General features: G+C 35.7%; 1 protein-coding gene across 2 annotated transcripts in view; it reads right to left on the bottom strand.

Annotated features, from left to right (window-relative positions):
• Nucleotides 1-9,097: 9,097 nt before the first annotated feature.
• The window catches only part of CDH11 (cadherin 11, type 2, OB-cadherin (osteoblast)), a 178,567-nt gene continuing 173,360 nt past the window's right edge, over nt 9,098-14,304 (bottom strand). For both annotated transcript variants that reach the window (XM_011952219.1, XM_011952218.1), the window contains one exon: nt 9,098-13,428. In XM_011952219.1, the coding sequence (XP_011807609.1) occupies nt 12,932-13,428 (497 nt within the window). In that variant the 3' untranslated portion in view covers nt 9,098-12,931. The remainder of the gene's footprint in view (nt 13,429-14,304) is intronic.

The following is a 14,304-nucleotide window of genomic DNA, read 5'->3' on the forward strand; positions in this document are numbered from 1 at the left end:
CTAGAAAAGTTACACTTCAGATCAAAGAATATTACCAGAGATAAGATATTATGAATGCCCTAAGTATATTCAGCTTGTAAAAGAGTGATAAATAGGACTGGAAGAAGAAATGGAGGAATCCGTGATTATAGTTAAAAATTTCAACAGTTCTCTCTCAGTCATTCATAAATCATTAAAGAGAAAATTAATAAGAATATAGCAGACTTGAATATTATCTGCCAATTTTAACCAATTAACATTTGTAGAAAGTCCATCCAATAAACGTACTTCCAAGCACTCACGGAATATTTACCAAGATAGGCCAAACTTCGGTCCCATAATACAAGTCACAAAAAAATCACAAACATCAAAATCACACACAGTATTTTCTCTGATCACAATAGAATTAAACTAAAAATAAAAAACACAAAGGCTTATAGAAAACTTTTAAATATTTGATGTGAGTCAATGAAGAAATCCCAAGGGAAATTATAAAATATTTTAAACTAAACGAAAATGACAAAGCAGCATATCAAAGTTGTAGATGCAGGTAAAACAGACTTTGGAAGGAAATTTTTAACATTAAATGTTTGTACTAGTAAGACAAACAGGTTTAAAATTAATAGTCTAAGCTACTGCTTTAAGAAACTAGACAACAAACACCAAATTAAGGACAAAGTGGGAAGGAAGAAATCGTAAAGATAAAGAGAGAAATCAAGAAGATAAGAAATGGAGAAGCAATAAAGTCAATGAAATCAAGGGCTGCTCTTTGAAAAATACAATAAAACAAGATACATTTCTAGACAAATGGACAAAGAAAAACAAATAAAAACTCAAAATACTAGCAAAATACAAGACACAAGTCCTTTGGATGTCCTCTAAACACTAAATGGAAAATAAGGGGATATTGTGAACAGCTTCATGCCTTTAATTCAATAACGTGAATAACATAGACAAATTCCTTGAAAGACGCACAGTATCAAAACTTACTCAAGAAGAAACAGGTAACCTGAATAGCTTCATATCTAGTAAATAAATTGAATTTGTAGTAAAAAGCCTTCCCACAAAGCAAACTCCAGAACCAGAGGGCTTCCTTGGTGAATACTCACAGACAATTTAAGTGGAAAGAATACAAATTCTACATGAGCTCTATCAGAAAATAGAACAGGAGGGGCCAGTTCTCAAGTAATCTTAAGAAAACAGAATCACCCTGAATCACACAAGACCTTACAATAAACGAAAAGGACAGTCCAATACACTTCATTAATATAAATGTAAATATCTTCAATGCAATTTTAGCTAATCACGTACAGAAACACATTGTTAAAAAGACTAAATATATATATATATTTTATATGTATATTCAAAATTTTTATATGTATACTTCAAAATTTTATATAAAGCTATAGTAATTAAGGAAACATTGTATTGGTGTCAGGATAGGCATATAAATCAAGGAGACAGAAAAGCAAATCAACAAATAAACTCATGCTTACGTGGTTGATTGTTGTTGTTGTTGTTGTTTTAGCAAAGATACCATGGTAATTTACTAAGAAAAGGATGTTGTTTTTAATGCAATCCTTATTAAGGATGACTTTTATGAGGATACATACGAAGAATAGTGTTTTCAATAAAGAGCTGTAACAGTTGAACATCTGTATGAACATATTCTGACCCTTATCTCACACTACCTACAGAAATAATTTGAAATTTTTTACATAAAACCAGTGGAAAAAATCAAAAAAGAAAACTATCACACAGGATTCAATGGCATAATTTTTGGTGTGTATTATTAAACTCATATAAATTCAATATTAAATATCAAACAGGAAAAAAATTTCAGCAAATAAACATCATGGTTCAGAATCTTAAAAAAAGAACTCTTGTAAATGCAAAAAAAAAAAAAAAACTGACATGCCTCAAAAAAGGATAAAGAACATTACAAGGTAGAAATCTAATCAATGAAAGAAATATGACTTTAAAAATTTGGAGTGCCAAAACTATGATAGTGCCTTGACATATGTAGTCTTGTGTATTGCTGGTGAAAGTAAAAATGGGAACAATTTTTCTAGAAAAAATTGAAAGTACGTATTCAAAATCCAAAATTTAGCTTTTATATGCTTTGATTCTCAATTTTGCTTTTCAGAATCTCATTTTTTGGAATCTAGCCAAAGGAAATAATCAGAGCTATACACATTGCTTTATGCACAGGTATATATGTTAATTTTAAAATTATTTATAACCTTATGAGGAAATAATCTATTTGCCATTATAATTATAACTGCTTGCTTCTATGTCCTTTGTAATTACAGGTTTGAGTTATATACCTGTGTCAGTACTTAATTATCACCTGAACATCCACACTAGAACTTAATTCATATGAAGACAGGGACTTAGTCCATTTTGCTACTGGTATTTTCCTTGGTCCCTGATGAGTGTCTAGCTTATAATAAGATATTTCTTTAATATTTGGTAATTTAGCAATCAAATAAGTAGTGATTCATCCATATACCATATGGAATTGCAATTCAAGTAAGGGTTAAAATATCTGTTTTCATATTGAACATGCTGCTGTGTTAAGTGAAACATATAGAACATTAAATTGTACAAACAATATGAATCTAGTGTGCATTTTTAAATTGTCGACACTGATATATCTTGGGGAAAGGGTTAAGGTTATTTTTAAAAATTGATCTTAAAATTTAAACCTTCAAAAAGGGTAGAGGTTTGATATGTGGAGTATTTATCTCAGATTATTGAGATGGATAATGAGAATTAAGATTTTCTTTTTCTTTCCCTTTTCCTTCCTTCCTAGAGTAGGTTAATCACCTTTCTGCACTTGTGGGAAAAGTCTCTATGGGCCATTGAAAACCTGTTACACTGTTAATACACTGTGGGATAAAATCATTTCTAGGATGACCATATACATTTTTATCCATATGCATCAAATTAGAGGATAAAAAAGTGGGCACTATTAAAATTTACTCTAGAACTACAAACAAAAACTGGGGCTGCTTTGGGGAAAGCTAGGACATGCAGTCACCAAGGTTATTGATCATACCCATGAAAAGTGCCCTGCACCTACTTATTTCTAAAAAATAAATAAACAAAAAAATATGGCATGGTTATGGGATATTTGGCTCCTCAGGACTTCAATCATCTTGCCAGAAAAAAAAGAAATAATTTCCCCATAGTCAGTTGCATGTTGAATATATTCTTTAAGTTTATCCATAATAGCAAACAATTAAAAGGGAAATCACAATTAATAATAAATGGAGCCAATTTTTGAATGGAGTAGAAAATTAATAAATTGTCCACTTCATCTTTTCAGGTGAGAATCATGTGACTGTTACAAGGATTACAGAAAAGACTAAGTGTTTAAGAGCAGCAGAATGACTAGGACTATTTCAGTTCCCTTTCTACCAACCAATCTGGGTTGAATACTCCATTATAGTTAAAACAAAAATATATTAACTAAAACTTCACCTCATGGCAAAGCTCTCCACATCCTTGTGGATTATTAGAGTGGGAGTTTGAGCTTTCTTTCATTTAAACATCCGAGCCCTAAAAATAATGTCTGGAACAGTTCTTCATGCAACTCACCTAAGGTCTGTATTCCATTAATCTAGAGCCTCTCCTTGAGCACAGAGGATACCTTGTATTTTACAGTCCTCTAGCTGTTTGCAGGCTGGAAAAGCAAGAGGGAAAACTCTATTACGTGGTTAGCAGCTGCTGATCAACCACACATTTGAATCTGAAATGTCTGTGTTCTGGGAGAGAATGTAATAATACTATAGCCTCTGTGATTTTCATTTGGTTCACAGTATCATTCCTATTAACGAATAGGACTGAAAGAAAAAACTAGATGAAAATTCTCACTCAATTAAATCCATAAATTAAAAGTCTGATGTTGATAACACGCATTGCTACTCACTCATTCAATCAAAAATTTTTTAGTGGACCCTAATAATCCTGCAGGTACTGTTCTAGTTTCTGGGTGTATACAAGTCAACAACAGAAAGCCTCACTGTCCTCAAGAATGTTTTTTTATAATATATGTGAGGGCATGCATACAATAAACAAATATGCAGATCTCAATAATAATAATATCAGGTGGAGGCAAGTGTATTGAAATAAAATAAATGAGACAAGGGGTTAGAAAGGAACTCAAGAAGAAAGGGTGTTATTGAAGGTGGTCAACACAGGCCTTTCTGGGGAGGTGACATTTAACTAGAGCAATGGTACCTATGAGGGAAAAGGTATGCCTGTATCTGGGCAGAATAAAGCACCTGTTAAATAGTTCTAGCGTTCCATGGACCCACAGAGGAACAACAGGCACTGGAACCTGTCAGAGCATCAGAGCATGGGGGGTGGGAGGAGGGAGAGGATCAGGAAAAATAACTAGTAGAGAGTAGGCTTAATACCTGGGTGACAAAATAATCCGTACAACAAATCCCTGTGATACAAGTTTACCTATATAACAAACCTGCACATGTGACCCGGAACTTTAAAAATAAAAGTTAAAAAATAAGAAAATAACAAAATTTAAAATTTTTTAAAATTCTAATGTTCTATACCACTGTACAGAGACCATAGTTAACAATAATATTTTATATAGTTTCCAGTGGCTAGAGAGAGAATATTGAACACTCCCAACACAAAGAATTGAAAAATGTTTCATATGATGAATATGTTAATTACCCTGATCTGATCACTATGTATTACATATATGTAAATATCACTATGTACGACCCACTAACATGTACAATTATGATTTCTCAATTCAAAAAGATATAATAAAATGATGAGCTCACTCAATTGCTGGTAACTCTCTTTACAGTTCAGGCTTTGAAACTGACAGGTCACCAGCAGGAGATCCATCTTTTCTTTCCAGATTCTTTTCTTGGTCCTCTGCCCCTGGAAGCAAGCAGGTTAGTTTACCTTCTAGAACTTCAGTACTCTCATTCACAAATTGGCTGGGTAGACAACATCCGTTTTGGCTGAGTTCTCAGGGCACTTCTGAGTTCAACATCACCCTTTTTTCCCACACCAATATATTCAAGTAACAGATATACTTTTATTTCTTATGTGTGTATCTGCAAATAACTCATTTTTATCTAAACAAATGTATTTAAGAGGAAACATTGTATCATTGTTATGCAAACTTTCTCATGGCATGGAAGATAACTGTGCAAATAAGTACATGGAAAGAAAACAACTTTATTAAATTCTTACTAGACACATTTGCTGCTGAAGACTTGAAGCTTCAGATCTTATTTCTGTTTCAAAAAAGGAGATTTTACAGTGGTTAGAAATTTAATTCCAAACTGGGTCTTATCTCATTAGCACGAATAATAAAAATTTTGCCACTACCTCTTGGGATCCACAATTATTTACTGAGCATCTGCAACATAACAGGCTCTGTACTAGGCTCTGGGGTACCTTGTAAAAGGAAATAAATCTTTGCTCCTAATGGCCTACATTCTAAAGAGAAAAATAGATTGAAAATAAACAAAACATGGAAAAGAGAAGAAATCACACACACACAAAAAGATACGTACTTGGCAAATAATAGTAGAAGAGCAATATGGCAGACAGGGATTAGGGAGCTGCTTCAAATTGGATGGTCAGAGAAACAGCCAGCTAAGAGGGAAGGAATTTCAAACAGAGGGAAACTGCGCACATCACACTCTTAGTAATTTCAAAGAGAATACCTTTCTCCCTTTAAAATGTATTCTTATTTCACGTCACTTAAAACTGTGTCTTCTAACCACCAGAGATGCAGAAATTTGTATTTCAAACTTGGAAAACACTAGACTATGGGGATCAGGGTTCCTCATAGGCTAGAACTTTGAGGAATGACTGTTTCCAAGCTCCTGATGACAATGCAGTGAAATTCCCCAGGCTGGGCTGGGAGAACCCCTGGGATCATAGTCCTTACACAACAACGATGTAATATCTATCTTTAGAAGTAGTTTAACCTTACCCTGGGGCTACTAGATAAAAGTCTTCAGAGGAGAAGCCAAAAGGTACCTTAATTTCACTTTTGGATCTGAGGCTGTCTTCTGAGTCATTTGCAGATCCGGTTTACAGTAGGAAAAGTATAAGTAACAGCAAAAACAGCAACAATAAACTCATTCATTTGTGCAGCTAGTTATATATTTACTTTTATTTTCCTATTCTAGATCAGTAATTTCTAGCATTCCAATCAGAGATTACATATGTCCACCATGTGGATAAAGAACATGAGACACACAAAAAAGATGACCTTTCCAATGCTAGCAAGTCATACCAATATTCTGATGCCACTTTTATGATTTGCTTAGTGCACTGGGCCCCAATTTGATCGGAGGGTGTGCTGGGTGACTACCAAGGTAGGATATCTAGTCATGTGAAATCTAAATCTGATGCATTATCATGGTCTTATCAAAACATTGGGAGGTGGAGGGAGGGAAGGTGCCCAGGTGAATTCTCACTTATACATTTCTAGTAGTTTAGAATGCAATAATGCCTAGGACATGAATTTCCCTTTACTCATCCAACCCCGTTGTCTTGCCCCTAACATTTACTCAGCACCTATTTTTGGCTGGGAAACTAAAGTTAAAAAAGGGAAGAGATCGGTGTCTTTGGGAAAAGCCCATTTGTAATTCTAGAGGCCCTGGACTAGTTTTTAGGTAGGCGATATCAAATGGACAACGTCTTCACTAATTCATAAGAGTAAGTCATTTGAAAATTATATTTCTAAACACTACTATTTCTTTAACATCTCACTTAATATTGGCAGAAAGGAGGAAGGAGGGAGAAAATTACCATAGCATAAAATAATTTCCAAGTTCCTGAGTTCTTACTGATTTAAAAATAGTGATTCAAGTAAGCTCATTCTAATTGTTATATAAAAAGGAATATTCTAATAAAATTATATGTCTTCAAATGTCAATATTTTCAGAGAAGAGATGTCTCTGAAAAAAAAGAAGCACCATCGCTTGAACAAATGAGCAAAAACATATCAAATGTGAAATTCCTTATCTTGGAAGAGTGCAAGTTTATGCAGGTCTTGACATGCTCGTCCCAATTTCAAATATTATTCTATAATATCTTCTATCCAATTATATATAACTCATAATTATGTAAACTTGTCTTCTGAAAAAGAAACATTGAAAGCTATTTTAACTGTTGCTTTGCCAATATTATGCTGCACATTTTAGTCAAATATAAGTAAATTCACTAGACAGGTAATTAGTCTTTATTTTTAATATTTGGAGTAGGTAAATTGTCAATCAGTTCTCTGCCTAAACTATAGTGTGTGGAGACATCTATGTTCTACTGTTGGCTCAGGTGAGAGGAAAATCAAAGAGTGGATTGATTTCTGAAGAAACAAATAAAATAAAACAGAAAGCATGCACTGGTAAATTCTTCCCTTCCATTATTCTGAAGCCTGGGGAAAATAATACAGACAGTAACAACATAATTGCTACCTTCTAATGTTTTTCCTGTTCTAGGAATGGTTAGTGGCTGTAGAAATGTGAATTCACCCATCTATTCTTCACCACTGCTGGCAACATAGGAATTATTGCTTCCATTGTACATTTGTGGAAAATGAAGTTCGGTGAGGTCAAGATACCTATCTGAAGTCACACAGCTAATATGATTCAGAGCTAGCCTTTATACACAGAAGCATATTAAATGTCATGCCCAATAGGAGGTATGTTGTTTTTACTTTGGAACTGAAGATTTGAGCGCTCTGCAAGCTGAATGTTAAGCCAGCATTGTCTCTATGAACCTGGGAAAGATGACCAGGTGCTCACTATTAGTTTCTTAAAGTGGCAAAGAACAAGAAAGTCATACTTAAGTCATCAGGAATGAAGAAAGTACTTTGAGGATAGTAGCTTCTCATCATGGAGAATGATTAGATAAGTACATTTCCAAGATAAAAATTCAATTCTTACACCCAAGCTGCAGATCCAGACATTGACTCCTCCTTGCTGCCCCATCTTTTTAATCCCATGAAGAGGGTGAAATATCAAACTTCTCTGTGAAACATAATAAAAATAGCTGCAAAATGCGTAATTGGTTTCTTTTATATTTGATTTCCAAAATTCATAGTGTAGAAGATGTAAATCCCAGCAGAAAAATTCACAATTTTGATCCTTGTGCCATTTTGGACTTGGAACGGTCTAAGCGTTCAGAGATATGATTAAATCCTCTTGTCAAACTATGCAGTGAATGGTTGCTCAAAGTAATAACCTGAACACATGGAGGCTGGGGAGCTACCATCCCTTTCCAAGTTCTCACTGTCAATGGCTTAGCTAAGTTATTGATTGTGAGGGATAAGTCCTTGCTGTTGGCGTCTTTATCCTAAGTTTAAAGGGTACATCGCCTGACCCAAAGTGGGAGAAATGACATTTTTCTCCCATCCAGCTTTGACATCATTTCCTGTGTAGCTTGGGAAAGATGCTTCACCTCTCTGGTCCACAATTTTCTTCAGTGTAATGAAGGGATTGTAGCATATACTTTGTCTTCTCATAGAAGCAGAATGTGTTACACATGTTTAGTACATGACTTCCATACAGTATGAGCTCAAGAAAGCCTCACTAATTAAAGAGAAGAATGATTGAACTAGTTAGTATTCCCTTCCTATTTTTCAAAGCATTTGACATACAAGGATAAGGTTTATGCTTACTAATTATCCTTATTAATAAAATTAAACTCAGCCTTACTCTTCACACCAGAGGGATTTTACTATTAAAATATCCTTTTAAATTTGAGAGAGAACAGTGAAAACCCAATTAGAAAAATTTTGTCATTCCTGAGGCTTCAGCTCCCATTTGATGACTCTTATACTCCATGCCCAGGCCCTACTTCTGCAATGAGTGAACTGAAAATCCATACTTCTGGTGACTTACTTGAAAGTCCATCCAGTCGTCACACAAACACCTCCCATTTACAATCCCAACCCAAGCTCAATTCATTTTCCCCAAACCCTTTCTTTTCAATTTACCAATCCTAGGTACTAAGATCACAGTTGACATAATTTTTCAGATAAGGATGCTTAAAATCACACTGGCAACCTCGAATCAGTCATCAAATCCTGATAAATCTGCCTCATCAGTGTGTTTGCTTTCATTCAACAGATATTTATTGTGTACCTGTTACGTTTCAGGCACAGTGTAAAGAACTGGATATACAATGGTAAACAAGAAAGCAAGATTCCCTGCCCTCATGGAGCTTACATTCTTGTAGGGCAGTCAGACCCACCCACACACACACACACATAAAGCCAAAAAGCAAAATAAGTTTAAAGAGTTGTCATCGGTACAAAAGAAAAAAAACGGTGACCTGCTTTCCATGGAAAAGGAAATGTGTTTTGTTTGTATGAGGAACTGAAAGATAGCCAGTCTGGCTGGAGCATCGTGCACTGAAAGGAGGATGGAGCTGAATGACACTGGAGAGGTTCACAGGGCCCTGTTCATGTAAAGCAACAAAGTAAAGGCATCAGAATTCATTTTAAGTCTTTGGGAAGCCAGTGAAGAGGTTTAAGTTATGAAGTCATGTGATCTCGGTTGTGTGTTAAAAGTATCCCTCTGGCTTTTTTGTGGAGAAGAGGTTAGGAAGCAGAGGGTCAGCCAAGAGGTGGTGTCAGTCTTCCAGGTCAGAGATGACTGTGGCCCAGACCAGGCTGACGGCAGTACGGGAGCAGAGAAGTCTTTCCTCTTCTCCATCTCCAAATTACTGGATTATTTCAGGCCCTTATTCTACCTCATTTTGACCTTTGCAAAAGCCCTCCTGGGGCACACCTCTGGGTTTACATGCTCCTAATCTGTTCTCCACACCGCCTGCCAAATAAATTTTGCCCCTCTTCTGCTCAGAGATTCCAACTGCCCAACCTGCATTCACCTCTGTTGTCTTATAAAGCTTCTCAAAAAGAGGTGAAAGAATATGTCACAATGACCCAGGAGTAGTTTCAAGTACTCCTGACCTGGTTCCGCCTGACATACAGAGCCATGATCTCTATACTTTTAACCAATTCTCCAAGAGGTGTAAAGAAACTACTCTTTTATCTTCCCTGTCACCCCCAGAAACCCAGGCCTAAAAAAGATAACTCAGCTAAACCCAAGATCTGTCCAGAATTTCCACAGCTGGCCTAATCTCCATTCACACTCTACATCTCACCGTCTCCTTCCTGTTATACCTTTTATGTTCTTCCTTCAACTTGGAAGGAGATAAAATATCTTCTTGCATTGTCTAGGAGGGCAAATAGGTAAATAGGTGACTATAAGACAACAAGGTGGATATTTTGGTATAGGGTTGAATTATCAAAAGATGTCAGGAAAGGTAGTAAGATTCATTCTGAATCCTCAAGTAACTGGAGCAAGGTTTATAAAATAAGATTTTGATGAATTAGTGAATGAATCAATGAATGAATGATGAATAGAAACAATACCCATTACTTGAGGAAAAGAACAGAAGCATGTTCCTTCTTTTAGCTGCATAGATGGTATAAAACAGTGATTACTTTAGAAATAAGGAAAGACCATTTAAATTAAGACTTCTTTTAAGGCAATGTGCTCTAAATGAAAAAGGACTCCACTAGTTGGGAAAGACATTTTATTTCCAAGTTTCTAAGAGTGTTCTACAAGCAATAGAGGCTTAAAGAAAAAATAAAAGATAAAAAGAAAAAAAAAAGAAAAACAAGTATTCTTAACTACTGAAAAGTAAACAGCCTTTTTAAAAAAGACTTCAACATAAAAATGCAAAAATGTAGTTGTCATCTCTAATCCAAATACATTCCTAGAGAAAAGGATCATCCATGGTGACAGGGTTACTTACAGCTGTATACTTATTTAAATGCTATTCATATTCCTTTTGAGTTATTTCTTCATTGCAAATTCAATTGGAGATCTGTGCAAATCTAGCAAAGTATTCTTTGGATTACAAAAACTATATAAAAAATGAACACAACCTGCAATTATGGAAGTATTGAGAATGCGTAATTCTTCACTGAGATGAAAGATTCTAAAGTGACATTGTCCACAGAATGTATTCCATTGAAGTGTTCAGCCCAATTTGATTTCAATGCAAAGTAAAATGGAAGTGAGCACTTCATAAAAAACATTTCTTTGTATGCATGTTGACTAAATCATAAAAAAGAGTATGTAACATGATATCAAGAAATGCTTGAAACAAACTTTCACAATAAAGTCAGAGAAAAACTGTAAAAATTGTCTGCAATCCAAGAAAAAGCACGTGCCCTGTGTGTAGGGGGAAAGAGGGAAAGCACTTGCAGTGTGACTTTGTATGGTCTTTCCCCAAGTATTGCTACGTTTCGACCTTTGGCCCAACTGAACAGGTGAAATGCCCTTCACATAAGTTTCAATCCCCAGTAAACTAGCGGGGATGCAGGGGACTGTAGACACACTCCCGGACCGAATGGCATTGACCCTCAGAATCCAAAATGGTCCCTGCCCTCATTCTGAGCCCAAGCATATTCTAAACAAAGGTTTTTGAAATGAATCGCCCTTTCTCATTAAAACGTAAAATGCCACATCATTTTACAGTTAGTTAAAATTATAGGAGGAAAAATAAGCAGTTTCAACTGTCGGAGTCTTACGATAGCGTGGTAAGTTCAACATAAGAAAAAATAGAATAACATTAGAGTCTGGGGCAAATTTGTATTTTTGACTCTAGTCTCCCAGTCCCCCAGTGCTCAGTGTGGGGCACAGAATATATACCTGGAACATTAGAGTTCTGATAGCTCCATTCCCTCATGGATTCATCTCTCATAACCATCAAGTTACTGATAATACAAGATAAATGCATATTATATAACACATATTGCAAAGTCATAGACTGACCTAGTTCTTTCACATCCTTCTTTTTTAGAAGATGTGTGTGAAGAGAAGCCGGGAGGTTAACACCAAGAATGTACAAAAAAGCTTTACATGATGTTACAGAATCTTGTCTGAAAAAACATTTGTAAAACATATTTGATTTTAAATAAACAATAAAAGCATCAGACAGACTACAACAGATCATAAATAGGGTTATTAAAAGATCACAATTAAATTAGAAATATAAATGGATCATTAGAAATACTTAACGTTTTTTCAATGTTAAGAATCAAACCCAGAATTAAAAAAGAATCTTTTTTTTATTTCAAAGGTTGCTTCTTATATTGAAGCTCATATTAAAGCAACAGTACAATGTTCATAAAATATAAGTGTGATGCTGTAACATTTTCTTACATGTCAGAATACTGATATTTGTATGTATACTAAAATAAGAACTTTAAAATTGTACAAATAGATACATTAAAAATGACATAGAAATAGGGCGTCTCTCACTGAAACAAGACAGTTATATCTGGCACGTATTAGTTTAAGATGAAAGTAGAAGCAAAAAGATTTACAAGAATCAGCAGTAACAAGATTGATGCTCAAGAGACATAATTGTACATTGTATTGTACATACATTGTATGGGTTTAAGCTGGCTGAATATTATATATTTCAAGTTTAAAAATGCACTACATATAGAGTGTCCAGAGTTTAAGGCGAAATTACAGCTCAGAACTGTTGTCCTTTCTAATTTTGTGGAAGCTTCTTTGACAACTTAAAAAAGAAGAAAGACTTGGATGTTCATAACACATAAACAATTTCCCTTCATTGTCAGTTCAGCGTTAGACTTCTCCTTCACTTAAATATTTGTATGCCAAGTGTTTTTTTTTTCTAGCGAAGTTGATAAACAACTTCAATATTTGCCTTTTTGTGAGAAAAGGTATTTCACAGTATTTACCACTTTGATGTCCTCGCAGTTTTATTAAATGTATCCTCTCTGTAAAACTTTGCCTGTTTTAAATGAGCCTTTCCTTGATTTAAAAAAATACCTGTTTACACATCTTCTAGATTCTTGAGAACGCCAGACACAGTTCTTAAGGCCAAATTTGTATCGTTATTGTTAAGAATCGTCATCAAAAGTGTCTTTGGAACCATACAAGTCTGCTAGTTTCTTAAAACGAGGTCCCCAGTTCTGTAGATAATCATAGTCCAAGTCTGAATCTGTGGTGGCCGACTCTAGGGAGCTCAGGGACCCGGCCACTGAGCCCCTGCCTTCATAACCGTAGATTTGAATGGAGTCATAAGGAGGAGCTGTGGGGTCATTGTCTGCCTCCTGTATTCTCGTGTTGATGAAGTCATCGACATCCACACTGTTGGGCGCTGGCCGGAGCCCAGGTCTAGGCATGTACTGATACTCAGGTTTGATGTCTTTGCGGGGGATAAATCCATTGATACCATCAGGATTCTGGAGGGTGGCAATATCAAAGGCTTCTGTGTCTTCTTCCCCACCCCCTTCATCATCATAAGTAATGATGTTCTCACGGACATCTTCTTCCTCAAAGACAATGAGTGGTTCTTTCTTTTGCCTTCTCAGGGTCACAAACAATACTACAATGACTGGAGGGAAAGAAAAAGAAAGTAAGCATTCCTTAAGTTCAGTATTCCTGGGTTCTTCTACCAGAGGAACTCTGATTACCATAAACCATGAGGTACAAATGCTCACAACTGGAAATGGTATAGGAAATGAGAGCTTTGCCTGGAATTCCCAGGGATGTGTAAAATTGACCCCTGCCTGGCTCTTCCTCTACAGATGCTGTCATGAAAACATTACGTCCAACAACTTGGAAGGCTGGGACAATTTTGAACTTTTAATAAATGAATCCAGATACCATTTAGAAGTCATCTTCCTAAAAACTAGGCCGATTCTAAACATGTTGGTCTGTAGTCTCTTAGAAGTGGCTAATGCCAATTTTTCTTTGCAAAGGAAGGTAGCTGTTTTTCCAAGGTTTAAAAATGAGGACATGCAGAGCCCTCAGGGCCTACCATCTTATAGGGGGTGATGGCTAGCTCCTGCCAATGTCTGAGAAAGAGCATTGGTCCTATACTAACTTAATGGGAAATCTTATCATAAGTCTGGCTGGACTCTCTGTAGCCACCACATAGAGGAAAGGAAGTTTATAAAGACCCCCAGAAGACAAAATGTTTTGTTTATTTTAACATAGGAAAATAGCATCAGCTGGAATCCAGATAAAGCAATCTCTTGTCTTCCCTGGGAGAGGAGGTTCCTTTAAGCTTGGGCAACCTAGGAAGGGTGATCAGAGTCATTTATAAGGAAAGTTCAGGCACAGTTTAATTCTTCATTGATTCCCTCTGTTCCCCAAGAGACTTCTACAGTGTTCCATTAGAGGGCTCTCCCACACACTCAGCAAGGCTGAAGAAAATATTTGTGGCTGAATTTGGCACTCCAACTGAGCACCCCTCTGGCTCCACCAT

This window comes from Colobus angolensis, unplaced genomic scaffold (assembly GCF_000951035.1).
Source record: "Colobus angolensis palliatus isolate OR3802 unplaced genomic scaffold, Cang.pa_1.0 Scaffold339, whole genome shotgun sequence".
In the NCBI taxonomy this organism is placed as follows: domain Eukaryota; kingdom Metazoa; phylum Chordata; class Mammalia; order Primates; family Cercopithecidae; genus Colobus; species Colobus angolensis.